Source organism: Drosophila innubila, assembly GCF_004354385.1.
Source record: "Drosophila innubila isolate TH190305 chromosome 3R unlocalized genomic scaffold, UK_Dinn_1.0 2_E_3R, whole genome shotgun sequence".
In the NCBI taxonomy this organism is placed as follows: Eukaryota; Metazoa; Arthropoda; class Insecta; order Diptera; family Drosophilidae; genus Drosophila; species Drosophila innubila.
Genome location: NW_022995380.1, coordinates 18,424,522 through 18,449,697, shown reverse-complemented (window position 1 = coordinate 18,449,697; position 25,176 = coordinate 18,424,522). Strand labels below are relative to the sequence as shown.

At 35.5% G+C, this 25,176-nt stretch overlaps 5 protein-coding genes across 6 annotated transcripts; 3 read left to right on the top strand and 2 right to left on the bottom strand.

Annotated features, from left to right (window-relative positions):
* Positions 1-2,888: 2,888 nt before the first annotated feature.
* LOC117791525 lies at positions 2,889-4,699 on the bottom strand. 2 transcript variants are annotated; one of them, XM_034631315.1, is made up of 6 exons: positions 4,422-4,699; positions 4,193-4,359; positions 4,019-4,135; positions 3,453-3,515; positions 3,124-3,411; positions 2,889-3,043 (listed from the first exon to the last, which is right to left on the bottom strand). In XM_034631315.1, exons 1-6 carry the CDS (start codon positions 4,683-4,685, stop codon positions 2,923-2,925), a joined length of 1,020 nt encoding a protein of 339 aa, XP_034487206.1. In that variant the 5' UTR covers positions 4,686-4,699; the 3' UTR covers positions 2,889-2,922. The 2 variants fall into 2 exon arrangements, with proteins under 2 accessions (XP_034487206.1, XP_034487205.1); XM_034631314.1 differs by lacking the exons at positions 3,124-3,411; positions 3,453-3,515.
* A 1,636-nt stretch (positions 4,700-6,335) lies between these two features.
* Positions 6,336-12,354, bottom strand: LOC117791551. Its single transcript, XM_034631335.1, has 4 exons — positions 12,026-12,354; positions 11,682-11,899; positions 7,561-7,671; positions 6,336-6,538 (listed from the first exon to the last, which is right to left on the bottom strand). The coding sequence occupies exons 1-4, from the start codon at positions 12,350-12,352 to the stop codon at positions 6,355-6,357; spliced, it is 840 nt and encodes a 279-aa protein (XP_034487226.1). The 5' UTR covers positions 12,353-12,354; the 3' UTR covers positions 6,336-6,354.
* Positions 12,355-12,559: 205 nt separating this feature from the next.
* Positions 12,560-13,820, top strand: LOC117792739. Its single transcript, XM_034632989.1, has 3 exons — positions 12,560-12,883; positions 12,947-13,485; positions 13,553-13,820. The coding sequence occupies exons 1-3, from the start codon at positions 12,560-12,562 to the stop codon at positions 13,818-13,820; spliced, it is 1,131 nt and encodes a 376-aa protein (XP_034488880.1).
* A 952-nt stretch (positions 13,821-14,772) lies between these two features.
* On the top strand, positions 14,773-15,969 carry LOC117792738 (CASP-like protein 4A1). The gene is made up of 3 exons (XM_034632988.1): positions 14,773-14,988; positions 15,052-15,590; positions 15,684-15,969. Exons 1-3 carry the CDS (start codon positions 14,773-14,775, stop codon positions 15,967-15,969), a joined length of 1,041 nt encoding a protein of 346 aa, XP_034488879.1.
* A 1,483-nt stretch (positions 15,970-17,452) lies between these two features.
* LOC117791385 lies at positions 17,453-18,337 on the top strand. The gene is made up of 3 exons (XM_034631118.1): positions 17,453-17,643; positions 17,716-17,924; positions 17,999-18,337. The coding sequence occupies exons 1-3, from the start codon at positions 17,467-17,469 to the stop codon at positions 18,306-18,308; spliced, it is 696 nt and encodes a 231-aa protein (XP_034487009.1). The 5' UTR covers positions 17,453-17,466; the 3' UTR covers positions 18,309-18,337.
* Positions 18,338-25,176: the final 6,839 nt, after the last annotated feature.

The window sequence follows — 25,176 nt, the reverse complement described above, 5'->3', positions numbered from 1 at the left end:
GACATTTACTCCCCCTTTGATTGGGCCAACTGTGTTAAGTTGGCAGTCAACTGGCCGGCCGATAATGTGAGGCAAACCGAATGAAATTAATTGCACATTTTCATTGACAACGTATCAAATCAATTTGCATGCCAGACGCTGATTAATGAATGAATGCAACCAGTTTCAGTCCTGTTTGCCACTTGCCCCCAATCCTTTGGCATGCGATAATGCATCTCAATAGGCTTAGGATGGTTGTGCTTTTAACTTGAATACCAATAAATTATCCCAGGTGTGTAATAGTGCGTACTAATCTCACAATTCTTGACCCTTGGGCCAAAGCAAATAATCATCTCAGTCCTGTAGATGGACAACTAACTTTGCACTAGAGATTAATTGATTTGCCAATTAATCAAATTGTCAAATCATTGTCCTGCAGGTCCTGGAGATCATAACAGCTCGACTTTAAATATGTCATTAGACAGTTTATTATTGAATACTTGAGTAAGATATTAGGAGTTGTAAGATTTTATTTGTTGTTAATTGTTGTTCACAATTCAGCAGTTTATAACCAATACGAAGAAATATTTAGGGAAAAGATCAGGTTTAGTTCAGCCCCTACAAATATTCTTAGTTATTAAATAAATAATTAAATATATAAAAATAGTAAACAAAAATTTACTTATTACTTCAAATAAATTAATAATTTAAGCAATTTTGAAAATATGTGTAACTATTTTTGGTATTTTTACAATAATAATAATATTTTTAATTGCAATGCTTGAGTTCTGCAGTAAAAACATAATCTCTGCCCGAAATTTGACAGGGGTAAGTTTGACCAGGAATATCCTAATTAGTATCGCCTTCAACTTTTGAAATAAAACACTAATTAAAACTAATTAGCTGAAATCTCATGGTTAAATTTTAGTTCAACAATTTGACTCGACATACGAGTATAACTGACATTCGACCATGACAATTTTAAAACGTTTCAAAAATGCATTTTAATTGCGACATGCGATAATTAAACTATAAGTGCAAATGACATTAAGTGCAAATTAAAAACAACAACAATGTTGTATTTGTGGAATAAATTGGGAAAATGCTGCTAGCAGAAAGCAATGGGAAAGGCGCAAAGGGCAAAGGCCAAAACTCGTCATGACAACGAAAGTGGAATTGAAATTGGGTTGGACTTTTCGTAACTACACTGCAATTTCTTGCACTGTGAACATAATTAATACTTGATTGAGGTTATGTCAGTCTCTGCGTATATATCTGTGTGTGTGCGCTTGACAAAGTGATTGTATGTGTGAGAAAATACCTGGTTAAAATACAAAAAGCGTTTAAAGTTTTTTCTTTTTGGTCGTCCCCTTTCCCCAAAGACGGAAGTTCTCTCAGAGTTTGCAACAAACTTGAAAAGTGCATTACAACAAAACGTCAGCATGTTTGTAAGTGTATGTGTGTGCGTTTTAATGCCCTTGTGTGCGTGTGTGTGTGTGTGTGTGTGTAATTTATGTATTCAACTTAATTAAAGTTAATTTTTAATACTATGTGCGTGGGCGACAGGTCTGCGGGCCTGGGCGTGGCAAGTGGCTCAAAGGCGCCTGCAAACATTTTAACAACACTTGGCATTTCATGCTGGCGACATTAAACAGCGGCAACATCAACAGCAGCAGCTGAAACTTTTGTCATGCAATGAGGTCAACAATGAGCGAACGCAAAAAAGTATGCTATACTTTTTTTCTTGACTTTCCACTTTCTCTCTGTTGTTTAATAAAACTGCCAATTAAGTGCATGTTGCTTGTTGCCATTAAAACAAAAAAAATTGTCCACCTGAAAATGACACAAGTTAATTATAAATAACAAAATACAGACAACAACACGCAGCTGTAACAAAAACAATCAATAAACAGTATGAACGCTGCTCCGAGATGCTCGACTGTTGGATGCCCAGTGCACGTTTCTTTGCAGCTTTTACCATAACTTAAAATTTAAAATAAAAAACAGGAAAGCTTAAAAAAAAACTGAAATAAATATTTATATTTTCCAACTCGGACTGCACTCGGGTTGCACTTTAAAAGATTTTTACTTTTCGTCAACATTTTTGAAAATAGAGCAGATATATTTCAAAATACTTAATAAGATCGGAGATGCCTTCTACCCCAGTTCCATACACTCCAAACATCACAATATACTCATTTACTTATTTTTGAAATTATGATAATAGTAAAAAAATTAAAATAACAATTGAATGAATAATGAAAATATCTTAAGCCTATAAAAAAACCTTTGGATACTGGGCTCATAAAAAAGAGTATAACATGCATCGTTGCAAAGTGTGTTTAAATACTCGTTAAACTACTTAGTATATATTAGCATAGACTCGTTATTAAGTATTATGTAATTTATTATTTTTAACTAATTACACACTTTCTGTGCCAACAAAAGCAGCTTTATTAATTTTTCTGAATGAGAACTAAGTTAAAATTGAGCACTTGATTTAATTTATAACTCGTTAAGTATTTGTAAATTATTTGCTTATTTACGAATTAGAGGAGAATAAAACGTTTTCAATGACAATGCTATTATTTTAACATTATACAATTTGTTCATCAATTTATTAAAAAGACAATAGAAAAATTTCAATTGTTTTCATAATTGGTTGCTATTTGGTTTTGATTTAATTAACAACAATACACATTTGCGAAAATACAAAAGCCATTTCAGTCAAGGGTCCGTTTTGTGTTAGTTTAGAGAAAAAACATTACAATCTTCAATAGTTGTTGCTGATCGAAGATTTATTCAGCAGAAGCAAAAGAAACCAGTTCAGAGTAATGAAAAATTATTGAATTCATAATAAAACTATCATAATTTTTATAAAAATTCAATTCAATTAATGTATCCATTTATTTTTAAGATCAGCTTAAGCCATAACAATTAATCTTAGACATCATCGGTATAGGGCGATATACTGTCGAAGCTCAGGGGACAATGGCTATGTAAGATTTGCTCACAGTTCTCCTCGCGCAGATAAGGCATGTGATGTTTCTCGTGATCCTCCAAGCTGAAACAACAATCAACAAAAATGCAACGAAAAAAGATTTAATTTTGTTTCGTGTAATCCAAGTAAATTTGCCAACTTACATAAACATATACTTCAAAAGCTTAAACAAGAATCCCTGACCATGATCCCCGGCCAAGGCAGTGCAGTAAGCCTTTAGCACACATGCCTGGCCATCAAAACCGCTGCGTTCCATGAGCTCGTGAACTAACTCATAGGTGTCCCTTCTGAAGGGTCGATTCTCGCGCTTCACCAGTATGGGAGTATTGGCACGAAAGCCATAGCCATGTGCCCAAATTGTTGGCTTTGGTATCACATTGTTTTTGACGTTAACGCGAAACTTTGAATTCCAAAAAAATAAAATTGCGTCAGTTAACTACAGCGACAAAGGCAACTGGAGCAGTTTTTATATCGCAAAATGTTACCCACAAATAGCCGACTTGTCTCTATTATGTCCAGAAATCGCCTTTGTCTTCTCAACGGCATCGTGGCATTCTGTTCCAAAGTCATTGCCACGGTGATCATCACCACAAGCAGCAGCGGGATCCGTAGAGCACCCATTGTTGTGGTTACAGCGGAAATGTCAAACTAAAACCCCAAATGATAACTGTCCAACTGGTTACAAGTGTGACAAAAGCACGATGTTCTAACAGATATCACAATGATTCTATTTGGAATACGCATTATTACGCAGCTGCTAATTGCTCTATCTGACCTAGTTCTTAAGAACTTTTATTAAAGCTTTTATCGCTATACGAGTTCCCAGAAAAATCTCATCATATTTAAATTAACAATACTTTGCTATGACCAAATACTATGAAATTTGGAGCATTTTTAGTTTAAACCATTTATAATAAGTTTCACATATTGTTATAGTTTTCAGAATACAATTAATATCTCTAGGTGTTTTTGACTATGTTACTACAATTTCAATACCTTTAACCTCAATTTCATGGTATCATATAATTATTTACTCACCTGAATATTAACTTTAGCAATTTAAACAACATGCCGCTCTTTTGCTGAGACTTATCGACATCCAAAAGTGCCGTGCAGAATGATTTCAATAAACAGGCGCGTCCATCAAAGCCATGGCTATATAGAAGTAGAATCATTAACTGAATACATGCTAAGGGAAAAACTATGACCTACCCATCTAAGGCGGTTTCCAATTTTGAAAATAAATCACGCTTAAAGAAGACACGATTTCTCTTGCGTTGATCCTGGGGATCGGGAAACGGATAATTGGCTCGAAAGCCATAACCATAGGAGAAAAGTGTGTTGATTTTAATGAGATTGTTTTTGCCGTTGGTACGCCACTGCAGAGGGAGGGAGATAGGGTGAAAATGAGACATCCTTTGAGATGTTGAACAAAACCCACCGACATACGCGAACCTTTGGTAAATTCCAGGTAACGTTTGCCTCGTCTTAAAACTCTTGTCTCGTTGTTGGCTGTCAGCTGGTTGAAGTTGTCATAGTTGTCACGAATGTCAAAGTTGTTGTGGGTGTTGTTGTGGTAGCTGTGATCTCCCGTTATGACATCTGAGACCGCATTCAAACCATCAGCACAATCAACGACTGTTGAACACATCCAAAACAGAAGCAGGAACTGCCACAGTCGCATCCAATTCAAGGAGAAGACCATCGTAGAGGGGAGAGATGAGGAATTATGAATCCTAGGCCCAATTAATACTGCACTTGTTGACAACATTATCTATTATGAAATTACACTACACTCTCTAGTTACTCTATTCTTTTCTTAATTTCACACAAAGTTTACATTGTCAAATGCTTATTTAGCTTCTCTTATTTCTTCTTGCACTTCCGGCTCACTGACGCTTCGCTTTCTTTGTGAGACACGCTTCGGTCCAGTTTTTCCTGGTGACTGATACGCTTGGTACATTTAATCTCTTTGACATAAATACCGGTGTTGACCAGACCAACTCAACCCGAAGTCAGAACAGAAAAGCAAACAAACTGTGACTCTTCTTGTTGTTGTTCTCGCGTTGCTTATTTACTTATTTATCGCTTTGTGTGGTATTGTGACATCGGTTCTTTTTTTTCCTACTGGTTCGTTTGTTTATTTCATTTATTTTCTCTCTTCTTCATTTTGTCTTATTCTGTTGGGCATTTGTTCGCTTGTCTTCAGCACAGAGCTGGACATGACATACATGTGTTAACACTTTTTTCTCTTGCTTTCTTAACGATTCTTTTCGTGCTGACATGAAGAACCGCATCGTGGACGCAATCATATAAAAGGTGTGAAATTTGAATTTAGTTCGTACATATATGGTTAAACTCTTCACGATTTAATTAAAAATAACTATTTGTTCCAATAACGAACATTGAATTTCGAATTAATTGAATACAAGACTGCTAGACTTTTAACAATAAACCTTTAAGAATATCTCCCTATCCCTATCCCTTTCTTGAAATTGATTTTGAAGCAGTGTTTGTTTCTTGATTCAATGTAGCAATTCGGTCTCAGATGTTCAATAGAAACATTATGAAGGTATAGAAAAAAGGACATAAATTCAAATTTTGTTTGAATAATTATAATCCGTCAATTTTTTAAGAGTATTTATTTTGTGCTTAAAATTATTTCCACAAAATTCATCAGTTAAAAATATCTAACCAGTATATTATTAGATATAACTGCAATATAAATGAAACTAACAAGGGTATTAAATGTCCTGTCTATCTCTTGTGTTATTATTGCTATAAAACACAGACATCATTAAGTTGTCAGAGTTTTAGATGTTCAGTTTATTAAACGATTTAGACACCCACATCCCCTAGACATCCAAATGTGTATCTTTCAGATACGAAAATTGTCAGCTGTCTAGTAAAGCGGACTGAAAGTTTTCGCAGAAAAGCTCGCAGTACTTAAATGCCCCACTCAATTTTTACTCAACTGTCATGTCATGCAATTTTCCCAGCTTGTTGATTGAATTGAATTTCGAAAAGTTTTCCAAATGTATTTAGCTGTTGTTGTTGTTGTCATTGTTGTTGAATTTCTTTTCAATTAAATAATGTTCAGGCTTTTGTGCAGGTCGCAGGCGCCAGACGGCAACGAAATCTGACACACATCCGTCAGCTCACAGTCAGCCTCGTTCATCTCCAGTTGCCATTTTCCATCCGGGCCAGGGGCATCGAGGGGGGCTGAACTGAGCTGCAGCCAAGAATAATGAATTGCCATTTATAACCCGATGGCAACAAGTACCAGAGTGTTGGGAGGGAATGGAATGAGGAACTGGTCTGATTGGTGAGCGTCCATTAAAACGATTTCATAAGATAATTTTAAGTATTGCAATTTATTGGGCATAATAATTTTTCGGCGGTGTCGAGTATTTTCCAAAAGCCAACTCCAGCAGCGAGAACTGACAATCATATTGCTGAGCACAATCGACATCATGGGCGTAGCGATAAGCGTTATCGTAGTGCACAATATCCGCATTCTCATTCAGTTCACGCTTGAAAATGCGTTGCTTGGGTAAACTAAGGGAAGAGGAGAAACGGATAAGATTAAAGTTAATTAATGAAATAATAAATAAACTTTTTATTTTTATACATTTAACGTAAAAGCAGGGAATCAAACCGAAAAAAATATAGGTTACGGTTCCGTTACGTTTCGAAACAACTATTTCGGTAAATGGTTCTATTTCAGTTTTTTTCTTTCGGTTCCGGTATCGGTACCGGTTCAAAACGGTACAACAAATGAATTTTGTGTTGTGTTGTGTTGTTTAATGCTGTTTACTATATAAGGAGTTGATTTAAAGTGAAAACTTGAGATTTAAAACTTTAAATTTTCGAAATTTCAAAGGGGGGACCCTTAGCATCAATATCAAATTCTAGCAAAAATATTTTTTTTTGAAATTAATAAAATTTGAATGCAGAATGAATCTAGAGGCAAAACCATGATCAAAATGACATTCCGATTAAAAATCGGTTCAGTTTTGACAATGTTATGATGGTTTAACTATAGTCAGACTTTGGATCTAGCACTTTACAAGTCAAAATTTTCGTTCAATTTTCAGAATCAAGTTTAAAGTGTTGTTTTATACTAATTACGATATAGGGAAGTAATTAAAAGTGAAAACTTGAGACTTAAATTTTCAATTTTCAAAATTAAGCATCGAGTCTAAATCATGATCAAAATAACATTCTACTTGGAATAGTTATGACAGTTGGAAGTTGGTCAATTCCTTAACCACAACCGAACCGGTACAAACGTTTCGGTATTTGGTTCTTGACAGAGAATTTATTTCGGTTACGGTCTTAGGTCCGGTACTAACAATGAAACGTTTAGTTTCGGTTAACGCTTCCGGTAATAGTTCCGGTGTTACTCCCTGCGTAAAAGTATCTTTCAGTTAGTTATATGAGAATAATATCTAAATATTAAAAAAAGATGTATGCCTGCAGATTATACATAATAAATAGATTATATGTTTTCGAATTCTTAATTATATACACTAAAGATAACAGATGTAAGATAGATAGATTAGATTTAATCCGCTTACCTGAAGATTGAGCGCATCATCTCACCGACCATATTCAATTTGGTGCTCTGGAAATATTGACGACTCTCACAGAGCGTACGCAAGATGCAATCCCGTCCATTGTAACCCATGCTGAAAGTAATGGTAGATAGGACAAAAGTTGAAATTGATCCAATTAAAATGATTGGTCGGGTCCCTGCCTTACTTATCGACAATAGTCTCAATATCCTGATAGATGGCGTTTCTCGTGCGCCGACGAAGTACAGCAGCCGTTACAGGACGCCGCGAGAAGCCGTGTAGGCTCTGGAGGATCCAGGTATTGTTGGGCAAATCGTAGGCAACACCCCAATTTAAGCCGAAACTATTATGGGCAAAGTAGGGATTGCCAATGATGCCCACAGTGAAGCATACTGACACCTGGACACAATGAAAATGACAAAGAGAAGAGCAGTTACAAGTGTAATTCCGTTGCTCTCCGTTGAAAGCGAGGCGTCCAATGACAGTTGACACATACTGTAAAAGAGGAGCCCTCGGGAAAGCTGAGATATCGTTTGGCTCGGCTCAATGAGCGCACGGATTTGGATGATGACGTTGTCTTTGCACGTTCCATCATAGTCATCAATGTTGCTGACGGCCATAAATCATTGGAGCCATTGTCGTTGACATGGCCAGGTTCAAATGGCGCGTCAGTTTTATTGCTCATGAAAGTGGACGATGTGGCATTTGCCGCACTTGTCGTTGCAATTAAATCGTAAATCAAAAACTTTACAACAATTAAACGATAATTAAACAATACGAAATTCGCGTAAATCATGGCCATTCTACGTGTGCAACTTGTGGCAACACTCTTCGATGCACGGCAGATTGCAACTGCAACTGCAACTGCAGCTGGCTTTTGTGTTAAGGCCAAGAGTCGTTGCCAAAGAAATTGCCAAAGTGCAAATGTGTCAATCGACTGTTAGTATTGAGAATGCAACCGCAATGCTTGGCAACCTGCACTTGCCACCACTTGCAGCACTTGCAACAACATCAGCAGCAGCAGCAGCAGTCGTAGTCACGTTTACAATAAACATCGTACAGACAGACCACACACAGGTAAACCTGAGTCAGGTGCAGCAGCTTAATTGAATTGCCTGTACTCAGTTCTCTGCTCACTTCCTCTTTCTCTCTCTCTCTCTCTCTCACTCACTCTATCTCGCTCCCCTTCTGTCTGTGTGTGCCACCTGCTGGCCGTTGTGGCATGTGTCTTGCGCGAAACATAGTTAACACCTGTGGCGAAGTCAAAGATACCTTCGACAGCGACGATGAAGATCGATGATTTGATTGCCATTCCATAGTGATGCTGATGGAGTGGCCACAAAGCCACGCGTGCTTCGAACTTTAGTAATTTTAATTATAAACAAGAATTTAGAATATGTTTTTCTAATGCAGGCATCCGAAACATAGATACTTCTTGAAATTTATTCTGAATTGAGCCGATAATTTGAATGTAGAAATGAATAGAGCCTTCTTCAAACAATCTGTACTTCTTCAAATCAAACTGAAATTACTACAATTGCAACTAAGCATTTTTAATCAGCTGTGCTCTAGAGATTTTGATGAAAATTGTTTTTAAAAACATTGAAAATTACTTTTACTGAAATTAAATACTTTTTTATGACATATCTGGCATGAATTTATGTCAAATTAAACATAAATTGTTACTTTTTGAAAAATTTAGTATAATAAATAAATAAATTTATTTACAAAATTTAATCAATAATCTAAATTTACTTTAAAAAATTTAAAAACATCCTTAATTTTTAACATTTTTTATAAAAATACTATTTTGACATTTAAAAACATTGATTGCCTGGTTAAAGGAACTTTTGTGTTGTTGTTCGGTTGTTAGAGATTTTTAAAACATATCTGTTCAAATGTAGTTTGTTGAAATAAACAAATTGATTTACTAAGTGAAACGAAAGCTATTGATTTGATTATGCACTTCAAGTAGAGAAACTTCTTGAACATCCCATGCATGCAAAACTAAGTAATGTCAAGCGATGTTACAGTGATGTGCAAAAGTCTATGTCAGCTACAATGTATTGTCAATTCCTATGGCTGCAAAAGTTGAAACAAGCAAACAAACAACTTCATTAACCCCATGGGGCATTCGCAATACGCACATATTCTGCTGCTGTGTGTGTTGTCAATACACAGGGATGTGCGGGTGATGTGTAAGGTGTGTGTGTGTGTGTGTGTGCGTGTGTGTGTGTGATGGTGATTGTGTTTGGCGGGCACTTTGGGGGCAAAGCAGAGCGCTAAGTTGACCCATTAGAAGAAGAAACGCTCGTAAAGCAGGAGACAAAAGTCAATGCTCAAATTGCCAGGCATCAATTGAGTGAACGCTAAGCAAAACAGACAATCGAAGCGAAAACGAAAACGAAAACGAATCACAACGTATCGAATCGAATCGAATCGAATCGTATGGTATATCGTATCGAATGGAATGAAAACAATCATGAAATTGAGAAGTGAGCTCAAGAAGTGCGAGCAGGAACCGCAATCTGAAGATGAGCTAAGGTCAATGGGACAGCCGAAATGTGAAGAGACAGGACATTATCCTGACAAAGTTCAAGTAAAATTAGGATCACCAAAAAAGTTCGGTGATGACCACTTGAAGCTTAGCCGACCACTGCAAATGACGTACAAATGGGTCAAAAGCTCTTTGATTACCATTACAATGTACGTGTGTGTGTGTGTGTGTGTGTGTGTGTGTGTGTTTGGTATCTGTTTCGCTTTTGATAAGGGAGACATTTGTGCTGGAACATAAGAAAACTATTCACATTCGTGTGATATATGCAGATGTCATTCCCTCGGCAGACACTCGTAATTCTGACCAATTATGGGTCTATTTTCTCAATTTTGTTATGCATTTTTCGTTGTGACTTCATGTTAAAGTTGTGCGTTGTGGCAAGAAGACTTTTCGGATATTAAACTATTTCCGAAGCATACAAAAAGCCAATTTAAATGCTAATATAAAATACCAACATTTTATTATTATGCCAGCCGCACGCATTCACACATATAGAGATACACACACACACACACACAGACACATAAAAAGGGAATGTGGCAGGTTGAGTCTGTAAGATGGGACAACGACTTGGTCTTCGAACTTGTTTTGACTTTGGCCGCACTGTGCGTGATAAGCCAAGTGGCTGCTCTGAATTTGGCACTATGTATACTATAAGTGTATACCCACAAACATATACTTGTAAAATGTACATATATTTGTAAGCTTGTGCATTTGTGGCAAGTCAGTCAATTCACACACAGCCTGTGGAGGAGACACTTGACGCAAGTAGCTATATAGTATAAGAGTATTGGAATACTTATTGAATGACTCTATACGAATGAAAACACGTGAAAATGATTAAGAAATTAAATTCCCTTATGCTAATATACTATTTGATAAAAAATGTGAGAATTATAGCACTGAAAACTGAAAACTAGCTGTGAAAACAATTTTTATGTTGCATAAAAGAAAAGAATAAATTTATTAACATTAGTTTTTAATATTAACTAATTCAGCCTGAAGGCCTCAGTTGCTCTGACTATACTATTGTACTTTAGAATTAATTCAAATATACAAATAAATAAATAAAAATATAAATAAAATAATTACTAATCAAAAATAATTTTAGCCCAAGTTTTTCTAAATTTTTGGATATTTTTTTTTTAAGTTTTTAACAATAAAATGCAACACATCAAATTTATACTTTTAAATATTTTTATACTCATCCGAAAATATAGGATGTACATAGATTCTTTGAATTTTTTTAGTTTCCAGTAGATTGTACAGGAAACAAAAATATACAGAAAAAGCAACATTTTCTGATAAAATCGTCTATTAATATTTATTTATTTTTATAATAATCAGAAAATATAGGATGTACATATGGTCTTTGGATTTATTTTAGATTTCTTTAGGTTGTACAGGAACTTAAAAATTTTCTGATAAAATCGGTTTTTACTATTTGATATACTACCCAGCCTTTGTAAAGCCTCCCGTAACGGTTGTACTAAATATCTTTAATTCATTTGTTGTCAATAGAATGGCTGTTAAGCTTGTGATTTATTTTGGTTATGATGGAACTCACCTGTCTATCATGGTCTCCAAGTTACCGTAGACATCACGGCGATGTCTGCGCTTGATTTTGACTAGGGCCGCATTGGGTTTTTTTGTGTTCCAGCCGTGGGCATTGTTTAGGACCCATGTGATATTGGGCAAATTGTAGGCAATGCCCCAATTGAGGCCAAAACTCAGATACAACAAGTGGGGATTGCCGATGACGCCTGTGGTCAGGCAGAGGGCGGCCTAAGTAAGTTTTGTGTAAAGTATTTTGGCTTAAACAGTGCTGAAAGTTTTCTTCTTTTGTGTCTAGTGTGTGTGTGTGTGTGTGTGTGTGTGTCAGAGTGTGTGTTTGTGTGTCTGTTGACTTACAGAAGCCGATGAACCCAATGGAAATGCCACAAAGCGTTTACCCCTCGAGAGTTTACGCTGCGACAATGGCATCATTGAAGCAGCAGCCGCATGCGGTGCCAAAGGATCCAAATCCTCCGACTCGTTTGCCAGCGTTACATTGTTGTTGTTTCTCTCCCGATTCGTGTGCACTCCACTGGCTCCAGTGGCTCCAGTTGCCAGTTGTGCTGCTGTGGCAAACACATCGAGCTCATTGCTCTTCATCCAGGCATCTGCTAAGAACTCGCACTGGCAGTGGCCCAACACCAACAACACCACTGGCAGTAGAGTCGGCCAAGTTTTGGACATTCTCGGTCTGCGTTGTTTTTTAAAACTGAATCAAAAATCAGTCGCTGATTTTGACTTTGAGCTGCTTTTGTTTAGATTGATTTCATTCGTGGTCTCAAATGCCAAGTTGTTAATTTAATTAGATTGCCAACGGGATTAATGTCTGACCCAATTCTCGTGGGTTCAGTCAACTCGAACTAATTTCTTAGTCAAACAATTTTACATTACATGGGCTGTACCAACCAAGCTGATCACAGAAAGGCCTACAAACCTTGGCTAGCTGTGCTCATCAATTGTCTTCATCGATGGGTCAGTCTTCAGTCTCTGATCGACGTTATGGGATATCGCAATTGGCTTCTGCGGCTTTCTCCGCTGCTGCTTCTGGCCATCTTGCTGACCTTTGTCAGCGCAGGTAACTACAGTTCCAGTTCTAGCCGCTCCAACGGTTCCAGTCATACTGTCAGTTATCTCCGGGAGAAATCCTTGCATCTGCCTCATCTGCTGCAGCGCCAAAAGAGATGGCTCATCTTCGAGTTGGGAACCTCAATTACTGTTAGTCTAAAAGAGTCTTTGAGTCGATTATAGTTAAAAGATACTCATCTCTTTGTCTCACAGCTTACTGCCAATTGTGCCAAGGCTTTGGTAGATACTATACCCAGAGGATTGACATTGTTGGCCGAGTCAACTGTTATTTATGATATGCCGGGATCTGTGGCGGATTGGTTGCCACGACGCAAAAAGAAACCGATGGTACCACCACCGCCACCGCCACCACCTCCTCCTCCACCACCGCCTCCTCCACCTGCAACTCCAACCGTACCAGGCATTCCAGCTTCGATGCAACCCTACATACTGCCACAACAGCCTGTTATTGTGCCTTTAAGTCCCGCCGATCCCATACAATCCTTTTACTTTAGCTATCCGCAGGTTGCACCAATTTTGGGCCACCGTAAGTCCTATGTGAACAACGTGCACAGCACAGGTTGTCCGGCCTCCAACCTGGTCAAGGATGCGTATGGGAATTACTACTGTCGACCCACGGCGGTATCACAGCGTCTGAGACGAGAGCTGGAGAGGAATGGGGCGAATCTCCTGAAGCAGGGACAGTCTCCACATGGTATGCTGTTTGACTTACTCGTAATGCTATCGGAACTGTAAGTAAAGTAGATATGTTTTAAGCTTTAACAATCTCTATATCTCTCTCTCTCGACATTTTTACAGCCATCAGTATCAGCCACGTTACTGTATAATGCGAACACTCTGCGAATCTCGTCATTTGTTGGCACCTCCCGGACAATCGCTGTTCCAGGACATCTTTCGCATTCTGCTGCGCTACGTGTATCCGGAGATTGCCCATAAGCCCACATATCGCAAGGCCTTCACCGCCGGCCATACACTGCATGAGTGCGCACAGTGGTATGGTGCACACTGTCCCCAGAGTTTTTTATTGCACTTTAGTAATCATTTTCGGAGCAAATTTGAGCATTAATTTAATAAAACGACATAAAGGACACACTGAAAAGAAAGCTTCATCTATTAACTGTACATTTTTATACCCGTTACTTAAAGAATAAGTAAACGGGTATATTGTGTTCGTTGGAATGTAAATAAGAGGGAGAAGAAGGCATCTCCGACCCCATAAAGTCTATATATTATTGATCAGCATCAACAGCCGAGTCGATATAGCCATGTGTGTCTGTCCGTCTGTCCGTCCGTCCGTCTGTCCGTCCGTATGAGCGCCTAGATCTCAGAGACTTAAAGAGATAGAGAGACCAAACTAGCACCCACAGACTACAAATGCGTTGGAGCAGGTCAAGTTTGTTTTAAATTTTTTACACTTCCCCTTTCCGTCCCCGCGAATCGCGAAAAATCACCACACCCACAGTTTTTAAGATAATACAGTTTTTATGGTAATTAACGTTATCTATTAATATTATTTATAATATCACTTAACCGCAGCAAGATCGGACAAGTAAAACGGAAGTAATAGCTAACCAAAGTTATTAATAAAGTTATTATTTCAATAAAATCACCTAAAAGTATGCAGTAGCTTTTATTATGTAGTAATTTCTTTAAAGTACTTCTATATAAGTTGTAATAAGTACCGGGATCTCGAATATAGCCTTTTCCCTTGTTTTTAAATTAAAAAAATAGCTTGTTCTCTGTTTTTGACCTTGAACTCCATTTGTTTAGACATTTCTTTATGGATTTCATTCATGGTCTCAAATACCAAGTTGTTAATTAAACTGAATTGCCAACTGGTTTAGAGTTTAAAACGATTCTCGTATTGCCAATCAACTCAAACTAATTTCTTAGCCAAACAAACTAGCATTGCATGGCCTGGCAAAATTAGATAGCCACGCAAAGCCTTCAAATCTTGTCCAACTCCGCTCTTCAACTGCCTTCAACGCTGGAGCAGCCTTTAGTCTTCGGTCGTCGTTATGGGAATTCGCATTCGCAATTTGCGGCTTTCTCCGCTGCTGCTTCTGGCCATGTTGTTGTCCTTGGCTAGCGCAGGCAACTACAGTTCCAGTTCTAGCAGTTCGAACGGTTCCAGCCGTGCTGTCAGTTATCTACGTGAGAAGCAGCTACATCTGCCTCATCTGCTGCAGCGCCAAAAGAGATGGCTCATCTTCGAGTTGGGAACCTCAATTACTGTGGGTCTAAAACAGTCGTCGAGTCGAATATAGTTAATAGATATTATTCTCTTTGTTCCACAGCTTACTGCCAATTGTGCCAAGGCTTTGGTAGACACAATACCTAGAGGTTTGGTATTGCTTGCCGAGGCAACTGTTATTTATGATATGCCGGGATCTGTGGCGGATTGGTTGCCACGACGCAAAAAGAAACCGATATTACCACCACCGCCACCACCACCTCCTCCACCTCCTCCACCTGCAACTGCAGCCGTGGTTCTTCCTGCACCCGTCATACCAGCTCCAATACAACCCTACATACTTCCCCAACAGCCTGTTATTGTGCCTTTAAGTCCCGCCGATCCCATACATTCCTTTTACTTTAGCTATCCGCAGGTTGCACCATTTTTGGGTCACCGTAAGTCCTATGTGAACAACGTGCACAGCACAGGTTGTCCGGCCTCCAACCTGGTCAAGGATGCGTATGGGAATTACTACTGTCGACCCACGGCGGTATCACAGCGTCTGAGACGAGAGCTGGAGAGGAATGGGGCGAATCTCCTGAATCAGGGACAGTCTCCACATGCTATGCTGTTCGACTTACTCGTAATGCTCTCGGAACTGTAAGTAAAGATGGCTTAAGTTTGACAATCTCTATATATCTTTCTCTCTCTCTCTCTCTCTCTCTCTCTCTCTCTTTCTCGACTTTTTTACAGCCATCAGTATCAGCCACGTTACTGTATAATGCGAACACTCTGCGAATCTCGTCATTTGTTGGCACCTCCCGGACAATCGCTGTTCCAGGACATCTTTCGCATTCTGCTGCGCTACGTGTATCCGGAGATTGCCCATAAGCCCACATATCGCAAGGCCTTCACCGCCGGCCATACACTGCATGAGTGCGCACAGTGGTATGGTGCCCACTGTCCCCAGAGTTTTTTATTGCACTTTAGTAAACATTTTCGGAGCAAATTTGAACATTCATTTAATAAAAAGATATAAAGGACACAACGAGGTGAATACTTCATCCATTTATTGGCTGGGAGTGGTGTACTCAACTTTAAGTTCAACTTTTAGTATTTAAAAAGATACATAAACCTCATAGCTGTTAAATTCCGCAAGCAATCAAAACGATTTATTGATCGATTTAAGGATTCGCATTTAATCATTCCACAAATATTATGACAACTTAATCGGTAGAGCTTTCTTCATTAATTTTTTTTGAATAATTGTTAAAGCTTTATTTATTTTCGAGCACAAAATATATTTTTCCTGGGATAATAAATCAGAAGACTTTATAAATAAATAGTTCTATATTGATCATTTATAAAATGAAACTACTACAATAAGACGAGACAAAATTTTATTTGAAACTTTTTAAAATTAGCCGATTTTCAGTAAAATTTTTATTTTTTTTAATAAAGTTACCGCTTTAAAGTACACAAATGAACTTGATAATAATAGTGTTGTTATTTAGTTGGTAACAATTTATAACAAACATTCATTTAAACTTCTTCTATGAATCATACGAAATTCATCAAAAGATAAACTTGTGTTATGGTTTTTATTCACCTCAATTAAAGTTTAAACTTATATTTCAACTTATTATACTTATATTTTGTTGTTAGTTGGCACATACCAGATAATAAAGCATAGTTTAACACTAAATTAGACCTTTATTACGAATTTTGCGCTCTCTTGGCAAGTTTCGAGCACTGTAAATCTCACATTGCCATTTTTTGTAGCGCAATTACAACTACAAATATTTTAAAGCTTGCCAAAATTTTTCCTGGTTATAAATTGATACTGCAAAAAATGTTATTTTATTATGTGCCATGCCAAAAAATGCAATTGAATTTAAGCAAATACCCAAATACTGGCATATTTATTGGTATCTATACATAAATATGTATATATAGTATTTGTACATGTTTGGTCTGTTTGTTTTTTTTTTTTGTAATTTCTGGTTAAAAGGCCACACTTTATATTTCGCAAATTGTATTATTTATTTTAGCCTTTTATATGTTTTCCAAAGACAGAGGCGTAGGCACGGATAAAATTGATTTTTGGGGACTAAAGTATTTGTGAAATTAAATTCGAAGTTTTAGTTGAAGGTTTTTGGATTAAATTCTTAATTGCGTTTAAATGGTAAATGATTCAAAAGCCCCCTCTTGCCAGCTGCTGCCTACACCACTGTCAAAATATATAGAATAATTTTTTTTTTTTTTTTAGCAGTGAATGGGGAGAGAAAATTTCATTGTTGACATAAATTTGCATTTGACAGTCGACCATGTCGATGGTGTTGACATGTGAGGAAGAGTTACTGTAACCAGGTGATAGTATTGACCCGTTGTCGGGTTGTTTACAGGCAGCCGCTAATCAGTGCAGTCAATATCACTTGAGCTAATGGCCCCCCAAAAGAGGTGTACTTGGTCGAGAGCGGGCTACAATTGAGCCTATAGCATCGGTCAGTCTTAATCTGAACGCGATGCTGTCAAAATGACGCGCTTACTCCACTTTATTTCAATCTTCGTCGTTTTGATGGCACTAGTTCTTGCGGATTTAGTCGAGCACATTGATGGGCCCGGGACAAATGCAAACGTCACGAGGGCAGTGACAAAAGTACTTAGTCGACAGAAACGTTATCTGGCATTTCCGGATGGTTCTTCGGTTTCGGTGTGAGTGTTCTTCTCCATGCTAGAGATTTGGTTGCAACGACAACTAATACGTGTACTTTCGCTTGTGCAGGCGGCGATCTGTTTGACCATTGGCATGATTGGCAATCCCGATGTGGACTATCTCAGTTGGGCCGTCAACTGGGGTGTCGCCTACAATCTGCCCAACCATAATTGGGTGATTCAACATGCTCATGGCTTTGCAGCCAATCTCACAAAGCCCATTATGCAGCGCCGTTCGCGTCGCAGTTTCTACGACGAGGTGCAGTCCGCATTTGACCAGTAAGTATTATCCGATTCACAGACTATCTATATATACAACCATTGCAATACTGCTCCTTCCCTTGGACTTGTAGCATGGGCTTTAATGGACGCGCCTGTGTTGCCCGTGCACTCTGCGAGAGCGCTAAGTATCTGCATGCTCCAGGACAACGTGGCAACATGCTGGAGGAAATGGTTCGCACAGTGTTCAGTCTGCCCACGTCATCCGTTGCTGGACACGAGCCACAGGCACATCACCACTACGACCGAATCTATCGACGCTCCAAGCGCCAGTTACGTGACTGCCACGAGCTCTATCCGGGCTGTCACTTCTCTTTGCTGGCACTGGCTCTGGGCAAGTACTCGGCGGCTCCTGCACAGTTCAGTAAATACAATTTCATGTAATGAATAAACTGCTATGAGAACTCTATAAATTAAATGTTGTAGTATTCAGTTAGTTAAGTAAGTTCATTTACCACAAGATCCACAACAATAAAATATTAATTATTAAATAATTAATATTGCTATAAAAAATGAAAAAAATAAACCATATATTTCGTTTAACGCCACCTCGTATAATGACGCCCTGGTTACAGGGTTGCCACATCATTTATATTTATTTTGAGAGCTCTTTTTCATAATGGACTCCATTATATCTGGTGCGTATGTAAAAGAAAGATTTCGATACTATTACAGATTCTAAAAGTTTAAGAGAGTTACCTAGTCACTCACTAAAAATGCATAAAACAGAATGAAATATTCAATCCCACTTAATTTTATTGAAAGAAAACACCGTTCCATTTTTTAAAACAAATTATTTTCATTCTTCTTTATTTAATAACGCGTAACATTTATTTATATAGTAATTGTTGTGTTCTTTTTATGCTTTTTGCTTTATAATCTTTTTTATTTATTTTTGTTTATTTCAATTTTATTCATTCGCAATTGTTGCTATCATTTTCTGCAGTTTAATTCTTGCCAATTTTACTTTCTTAGATTTTAACTTCAATGTAATGTTTTTGTTTTATATTTTTTGCAAATGTAAATTGTACGTTATACATTTTTTTATGCTGGTATTTAATTGCTATTATTATTATTTGTTTTTCTGTTATTTCATATATTTTTTTTATTAAGTTACAATTTGTGTGCGCGTGGAATTGTTATCTCGCTGTGTTGTGTAATTTTAATTGTTAGCTAATATGTTTGTTGTTTTTTCATTTTTTGTTGTTATTGCTGTTTTTATTCAAAGAATTCTTGAATATGTATGTATGTGTTGATACACACATATAAATTTATATGTATATGTATTGTATGTACGTTTATGTGAAATGTAAATGCAACTTTAAAAATGGAATTCGTGTTTGACATTTACCTTGAATATTAATGGGCAAATTTTTTATTGTTGATGTTGTTGTTAATTTGCAGTTAGCCTAAACTTAATACTAACATTTGTTGATTTTTAATTATAATTGCAAATATTTTACATACTTTTCCTATATAGCTTACTATACGCTTACTCCATTTTTTTATAATTTCATATATTATTTTTTAACTAAATTTTAAATTTAGTTAAAATTTTTGTGTTGTATAATTTATGCAAAACTTATCTTTAATTAAGCGCTACACACGCCCAACTAAAAACATGTTTAGTTTTGACTACTCGTTTCGGCGTCAGTTTTCTGCAGTATTCTTAATATTTTCATTTGCTTTTATTTTTTGTTCGTACTTTAATTATAGTATTGATCAAATATTCTTTAGTGTAAGTTGCTCAATGGCATTTTTTTTATATTTAAGGTTAAATTGTGGTGTTGTTTTCCCCAGTGAGTTGCAAGATTTTAACTTGTAGTTTGCATTTTGTAGTTTTTGAATTTATTTATTTTACTTTCCATTGTTTTCTAAGTTAAAAATCTTGTTGCTAAAATTTGTAATAAATTGATTTCTTTTTGCTTCAATTGAATTAAGACAAATTGAAATAATTTTTGTAAATTGTATACATATACAGACATGAATGCAACAGAAGCGCTTAAAACTAACGGCACCTAACATTTAATACACAAAAAATATATATGTACATACATACATATGCATATGTGTATACGCATGCGTATGCGTATATGTACGTATGTACTTGTAGGTATGTTTATGTACTATATGTATCTCATATATGGATTAGCTAGATAAAACATTCGATTTCAATAAAGAACTCGATCTCTCACATATATACATACGAGTACATCTATGTATACATACATACACATATGCACACATACAAATTAACATGCTATTACATTAAAACGATGCGATCAGAACGCTTTCATATGTACTTTATACAATTTAAGTTTTTGGTTGTAGTGTCTGTCAAATTTGTCTGAGCACGTTCGAGCTTATGAGTGTGTATAAGTGAATGCGTGTGTGTGTGTGTAGTGCCTTTGTCGAAATGCCATTTAGGTGGTTTACACTTTTAAGTTAAGAAATAATTAAAAATTTTATATTTTGATCTCTTTCAAATTCAATCATTCTTCAATAATTTGTGTGGCATACTTTTTGGAGTTGAATACAATCGATATTATTTATTCTATTTACTTATGTTCACTCAATTGGTATACCACACTTGTCAGTCGAATTCAAAACTGTCTATTATTTAATTTAAAATATTTAATAAATACAAATATCTGTATTTAAATTGCTTTAACAAGAAATTGGAAATGGGAAATGTCAAAGTTAAAAAAATTTGTACAATAGACAAAGCAGCTATTCATTAATTGAGAACAAAATTTACTGTCGAAATATTTTACAATAGCCTTGCGAATGGATTTCGCTGTCAAGTTGTTCAAAATAAAATATTTTAAGTTCGTTTCCATTGATACTACGACAGGTCTGACAATGAGTTGTATGTGTGTGTCGAATGCACTGATGTGTTTTAATTTTTGTTGCTGTCGTTGAAACCTTTTATTCATTGCACTTTCGATTGTTGTTTTCTGCTTTTTATTTTGGCAACTCAACGAAAAATGTAATGTAAATATGTACAAGACTGGAGATCTGGGGAGAATTTGTGTGATTGGGGAAGTTGATAGAACTGGTAATCATGTGGCTTCTATTGTCAGGTACTTAATAAGTTGGTGATCTTGAAGAAGATGACAAAAAGGTATTAAAAATGATTGCCCTTAAAGTATGCAATAGATATTGGCGAAGTTTTGAGTTGCCGTAAAGTGCGTTTACGAGTGTGAGTGTGTCTGTGTGTGTCTCTGTGAGTATTAGTAGTAGTTGATGTAGTAGAATTACAGTTTTGCTTTTGGTTTTGCAATTATCAGCTCCTTTTGCCAGTGCTCTTCCAATTAGTTGGCTTAGCAATACGCAGACTTCGATTCTTGTTGTGTTTTGCTACAAAAGACGACCTTTGATTGGAAGACATCCGATTTTATGTTTTTGAATCTCAGGGTCAAGCCGCATATATATCAAATATGTACTTAGTTTTGGTTTTCATAATTTTATTCATTAATATATTTTGTTAATAACTATTTCATTTCTTTTCGTTTCTTTAACTAATTATGAATATTGTAAGTGCTAAGTATGGCTCCAAAAATTGCATAAAATGAAACACTTTGTGGTTGCTGAATGCCCTTTCCGAATACCCAAGCAGGACTCAAAATGCTTAAATGAATGTGGAAATGGAGAATGTATAGAAATCACTCGGTGTTAGTGTTGCTAACAGTTAGTGTTGGAAAGGGCAGTCCCATCTACTATCTGCTGTGGCATTCATTAATGATATACACACATAAATTGATAATTTGGATTACCTACTTTATGTGCAATCCACTAAATGTTTTCTTGTTGTTGCTATGTTGTTGCTATGTTGTTGTTGTTGTTTTTGTTGTTGTTTATGTGTTATCTAGCATTTTGTGTACACAATTTCGTTGTCTGCTGGTGATTACTGTACTCAAAACAATTGTACCTGAAATAAATTCTAGTTGCTTTCCTGCATTTCGGCCTTAAAATATGTTTTCAATGCATGGGGTGCAATCTTGGACTGACAATAACATTTATTATTACATATTATTTATTAGTTTTAAATCTGAGCCTGCTTTTATTAATTTAACTACTTAGTTATTCTCTTATGTTTGTTGCAACTTTTTGTAACGTGTTCGAGTGAGTCCGAGTGTTAGTATTTGAGTGTCAGTGTTGCCTAACGGTCGTTTTTTTTTTATATATATATGTATATATATATATACAATGTGAGAGTATGTATTGGTAGAGTTAGTGTATGAAATGTACTTACTAGTGGTATGCATTAAGTACTTAAGTATCTTAACCGCAATGTTAACTTCGAGCCCCGTTTTGCAATGTCTGAATTATCATACGAGTACCTTACTTGACTATTCGTTTCGCGAGTGTGAATATACATATACAAATGTGAGACACACACATCAAAAACGTATGTATACTTATACAATACACGTATGTAAATGTATGTATGTTGATATACGAGTATAATTACTTGCATTACATTGTTATACGTTTATTTGCATTTTATTTTGTCTTGTTTGTGGCAGTATTTAAATTACATGTTTTCTTATCAAATTGGGTTTCCTCTTGCAGTGCTTAAAACTTTCATTTTATTTTTTTGTCTTTTTTTTTTGTTTTTCTTTTGTTTTTGACATGAAGCACACTAAACATTTAGCTATAACCTAAAACGTAAAAGTAAAACGCGTTTTAAAAAGGCAAATTGAAAATGTTTGACATTATTAGCATAATATACAGTTAAACACAATGTGTTCGTTTTGTTAATATTTAATATGATTAAATTTAATTAGTAAATAATTAAATTTGTAAGTAATATTTAATGTGCAAATGAACTGTACAATCATGAATTCGAATTGTACTGGCTAATCGACTGACCGACCAACCAAATGATTAACTGACTGACTGACTGACTGACTGATTGAATGACCGATTGTTTGATTGTGCTTGTACACACGTACGCACAAGCCTGTTTGATTATAACCTAAAAACACAACCAATGAGAGCATATACACGTCTATGTATTTGACTTCTTTATTTTCTCGAATTGCCTTCGAGTTTGCATAGTTGGTACATTCTTGTTATATTATTTATTTATTTTTTGTTTGTTTTTTTTATTTGTTTTTCTTCAATGTTTTTTTAGTTTTCTATGTAATTTTGCTTTAGCGTGTCGATTTCCCAAGTGAAACAATTTACAAAAATGGTAGTTGAAATTGAAATTTGGTTTACTTCCTATCAACTATTTCTTTCTTTTTTATTTTAATTTTTTTTTTTCAAATTTCAATTTTCATTTTTAGTTGCGGCTTTAACTTCAACAACTATTTAAAGCACATTATACACAATTTAGATGCGATTTTAATTTAAATATGCATTTACGTTATTTAGTTAAGTTTATTCACAGAAAAGTTACGCCATTTACTTGTCATTGTTTTTTTTTTGTTTTTTAATTTTGTTTTGATTTATAAATAATGTTTTTAAGTTGATTGTCTAAAACTATAACAAAAAGTTGTTTAGCTTAAAGTTTATCATATTTTGTTGTTATTAAAACTTTAAATTGTTCTAAATGTAAATGAATATGAATGTATTTGGCATGAGGATCGGAGCTGCCGCATTAAATTAGAGCACTTGCAACTGGTCAATATTCAGGAATGTTTTCCTGAGGGAATTGCGTAGCCAAACACACAGCAACGAAATTGTAGCGAAAACTATCTTAGAAATGCACACAGGGAACTGAGAAAGCAAAGCCTTACACATACGAGTACTCTCACACACTTACACTACACATTAAGGGTTATTTATACTCATGTGATTGTGTTATGAGTTAACTTAATACAGCTGTGTCATATACAACTGAAAATTTAAGAAATTTAGAATTGTATTCTATTTACAAAATACAGAAGTGTTTCTAAAATCTCTTTGATAGAAGTAGAGCATCAAAAAGATTTGAGAAATACTCGTTAAATAATATTGTAATTAATCAGAGGTATTCCGAATGTCACTATCAAAGGAATTTCTTAGCAATATAAACAATATATTTTTTGGAGCAGTGCACAATTTGTAGCATAAGCTTTTTTAATTATATTTATTTAGTGTAGCCCAGAACAGCTCTGTTTGTCTCAGTGATTGATTGTGAAGTTTATCCGTTGTTACCCAATAGATTTACTCGGTGCATAATTCAAATATTTTGTTATTGCTCTGAGGAGCTAATTAGCTTTTTCTCTAAGTTCAATATATGCGCCGTGTGTGTAGCGTTTGCTTTATTATTATATATAGTATTATATATGTACGTATGCATTTAAGTATATACTCGTAATGTGTGTGTATATATATTTTGTCAGACTTTTTATCTATATGCTTTTCATAACGGAAGTCGAGACAGTTGTCAAATAGTTTTTTTCTCCATTTCTGCTGGCATTTTAATTTATTTAATTATTGGTTTGTTTTGTTTTTTAATTTTATAAGCTCAGTTGAATACTTTTAATATTTGATGTAATTATTTAATGTACAATTATCATATTTTATTATGGGTTTGCAGCTGCGGTTGAATGTGTGTATATGTATGCAGTTGTATTAGTATTCGTATTTGTGTTTTTAAATGCTTAGCAATTGGTTTGTTTTATTAATAAATTTTATGATATTTTTTTTAACATTTATATTACGTTTAGTTAATAGCTAAATATTAAAAAATGTTAACTGTTGATTTTTATGCACTTTACATTTTAATACACCAGATTGGCGCAGCTATTTAAATTTTAATTTATTTAATATTCTTTAATACATATGTGTGTGTATCTGATGCCATGTCTGTTACTTCTGTTTTTGTTGTTGTTTTATTGCTGTCGTTTTTGGTGTTGCTGTGGTTGTTTTTATGTTTGTGTGCTACGCTATTCGTTTATGCTATTAACACAAATTCCTGTTTACACTTGCCAACAATTGGCCGTTGGGCAAAAAAGAATGGAAATGAAAGTGAGCTAAATGTCTGCAAACGAATTTTGTCGGTATATATGTTTATAATTTATAGATACAAAATAAGTATAATCAGACATAACATAAAAAATAAGGGCAATTTAACTTTATAATCATACATTTCGGAAGCTTGAAAAATCAAAATACTTTGAGTAGGAACAATACCCTAAAGAAAGTAAAGCATATTTCTATGAGGACACAGCAAAGTATTTGCAAATACAACTAAGGTTAGACATATTTTATAAATAAATCAACTGAAAGGCAAAGCAAGACAAGAGAGGCGAGAAAG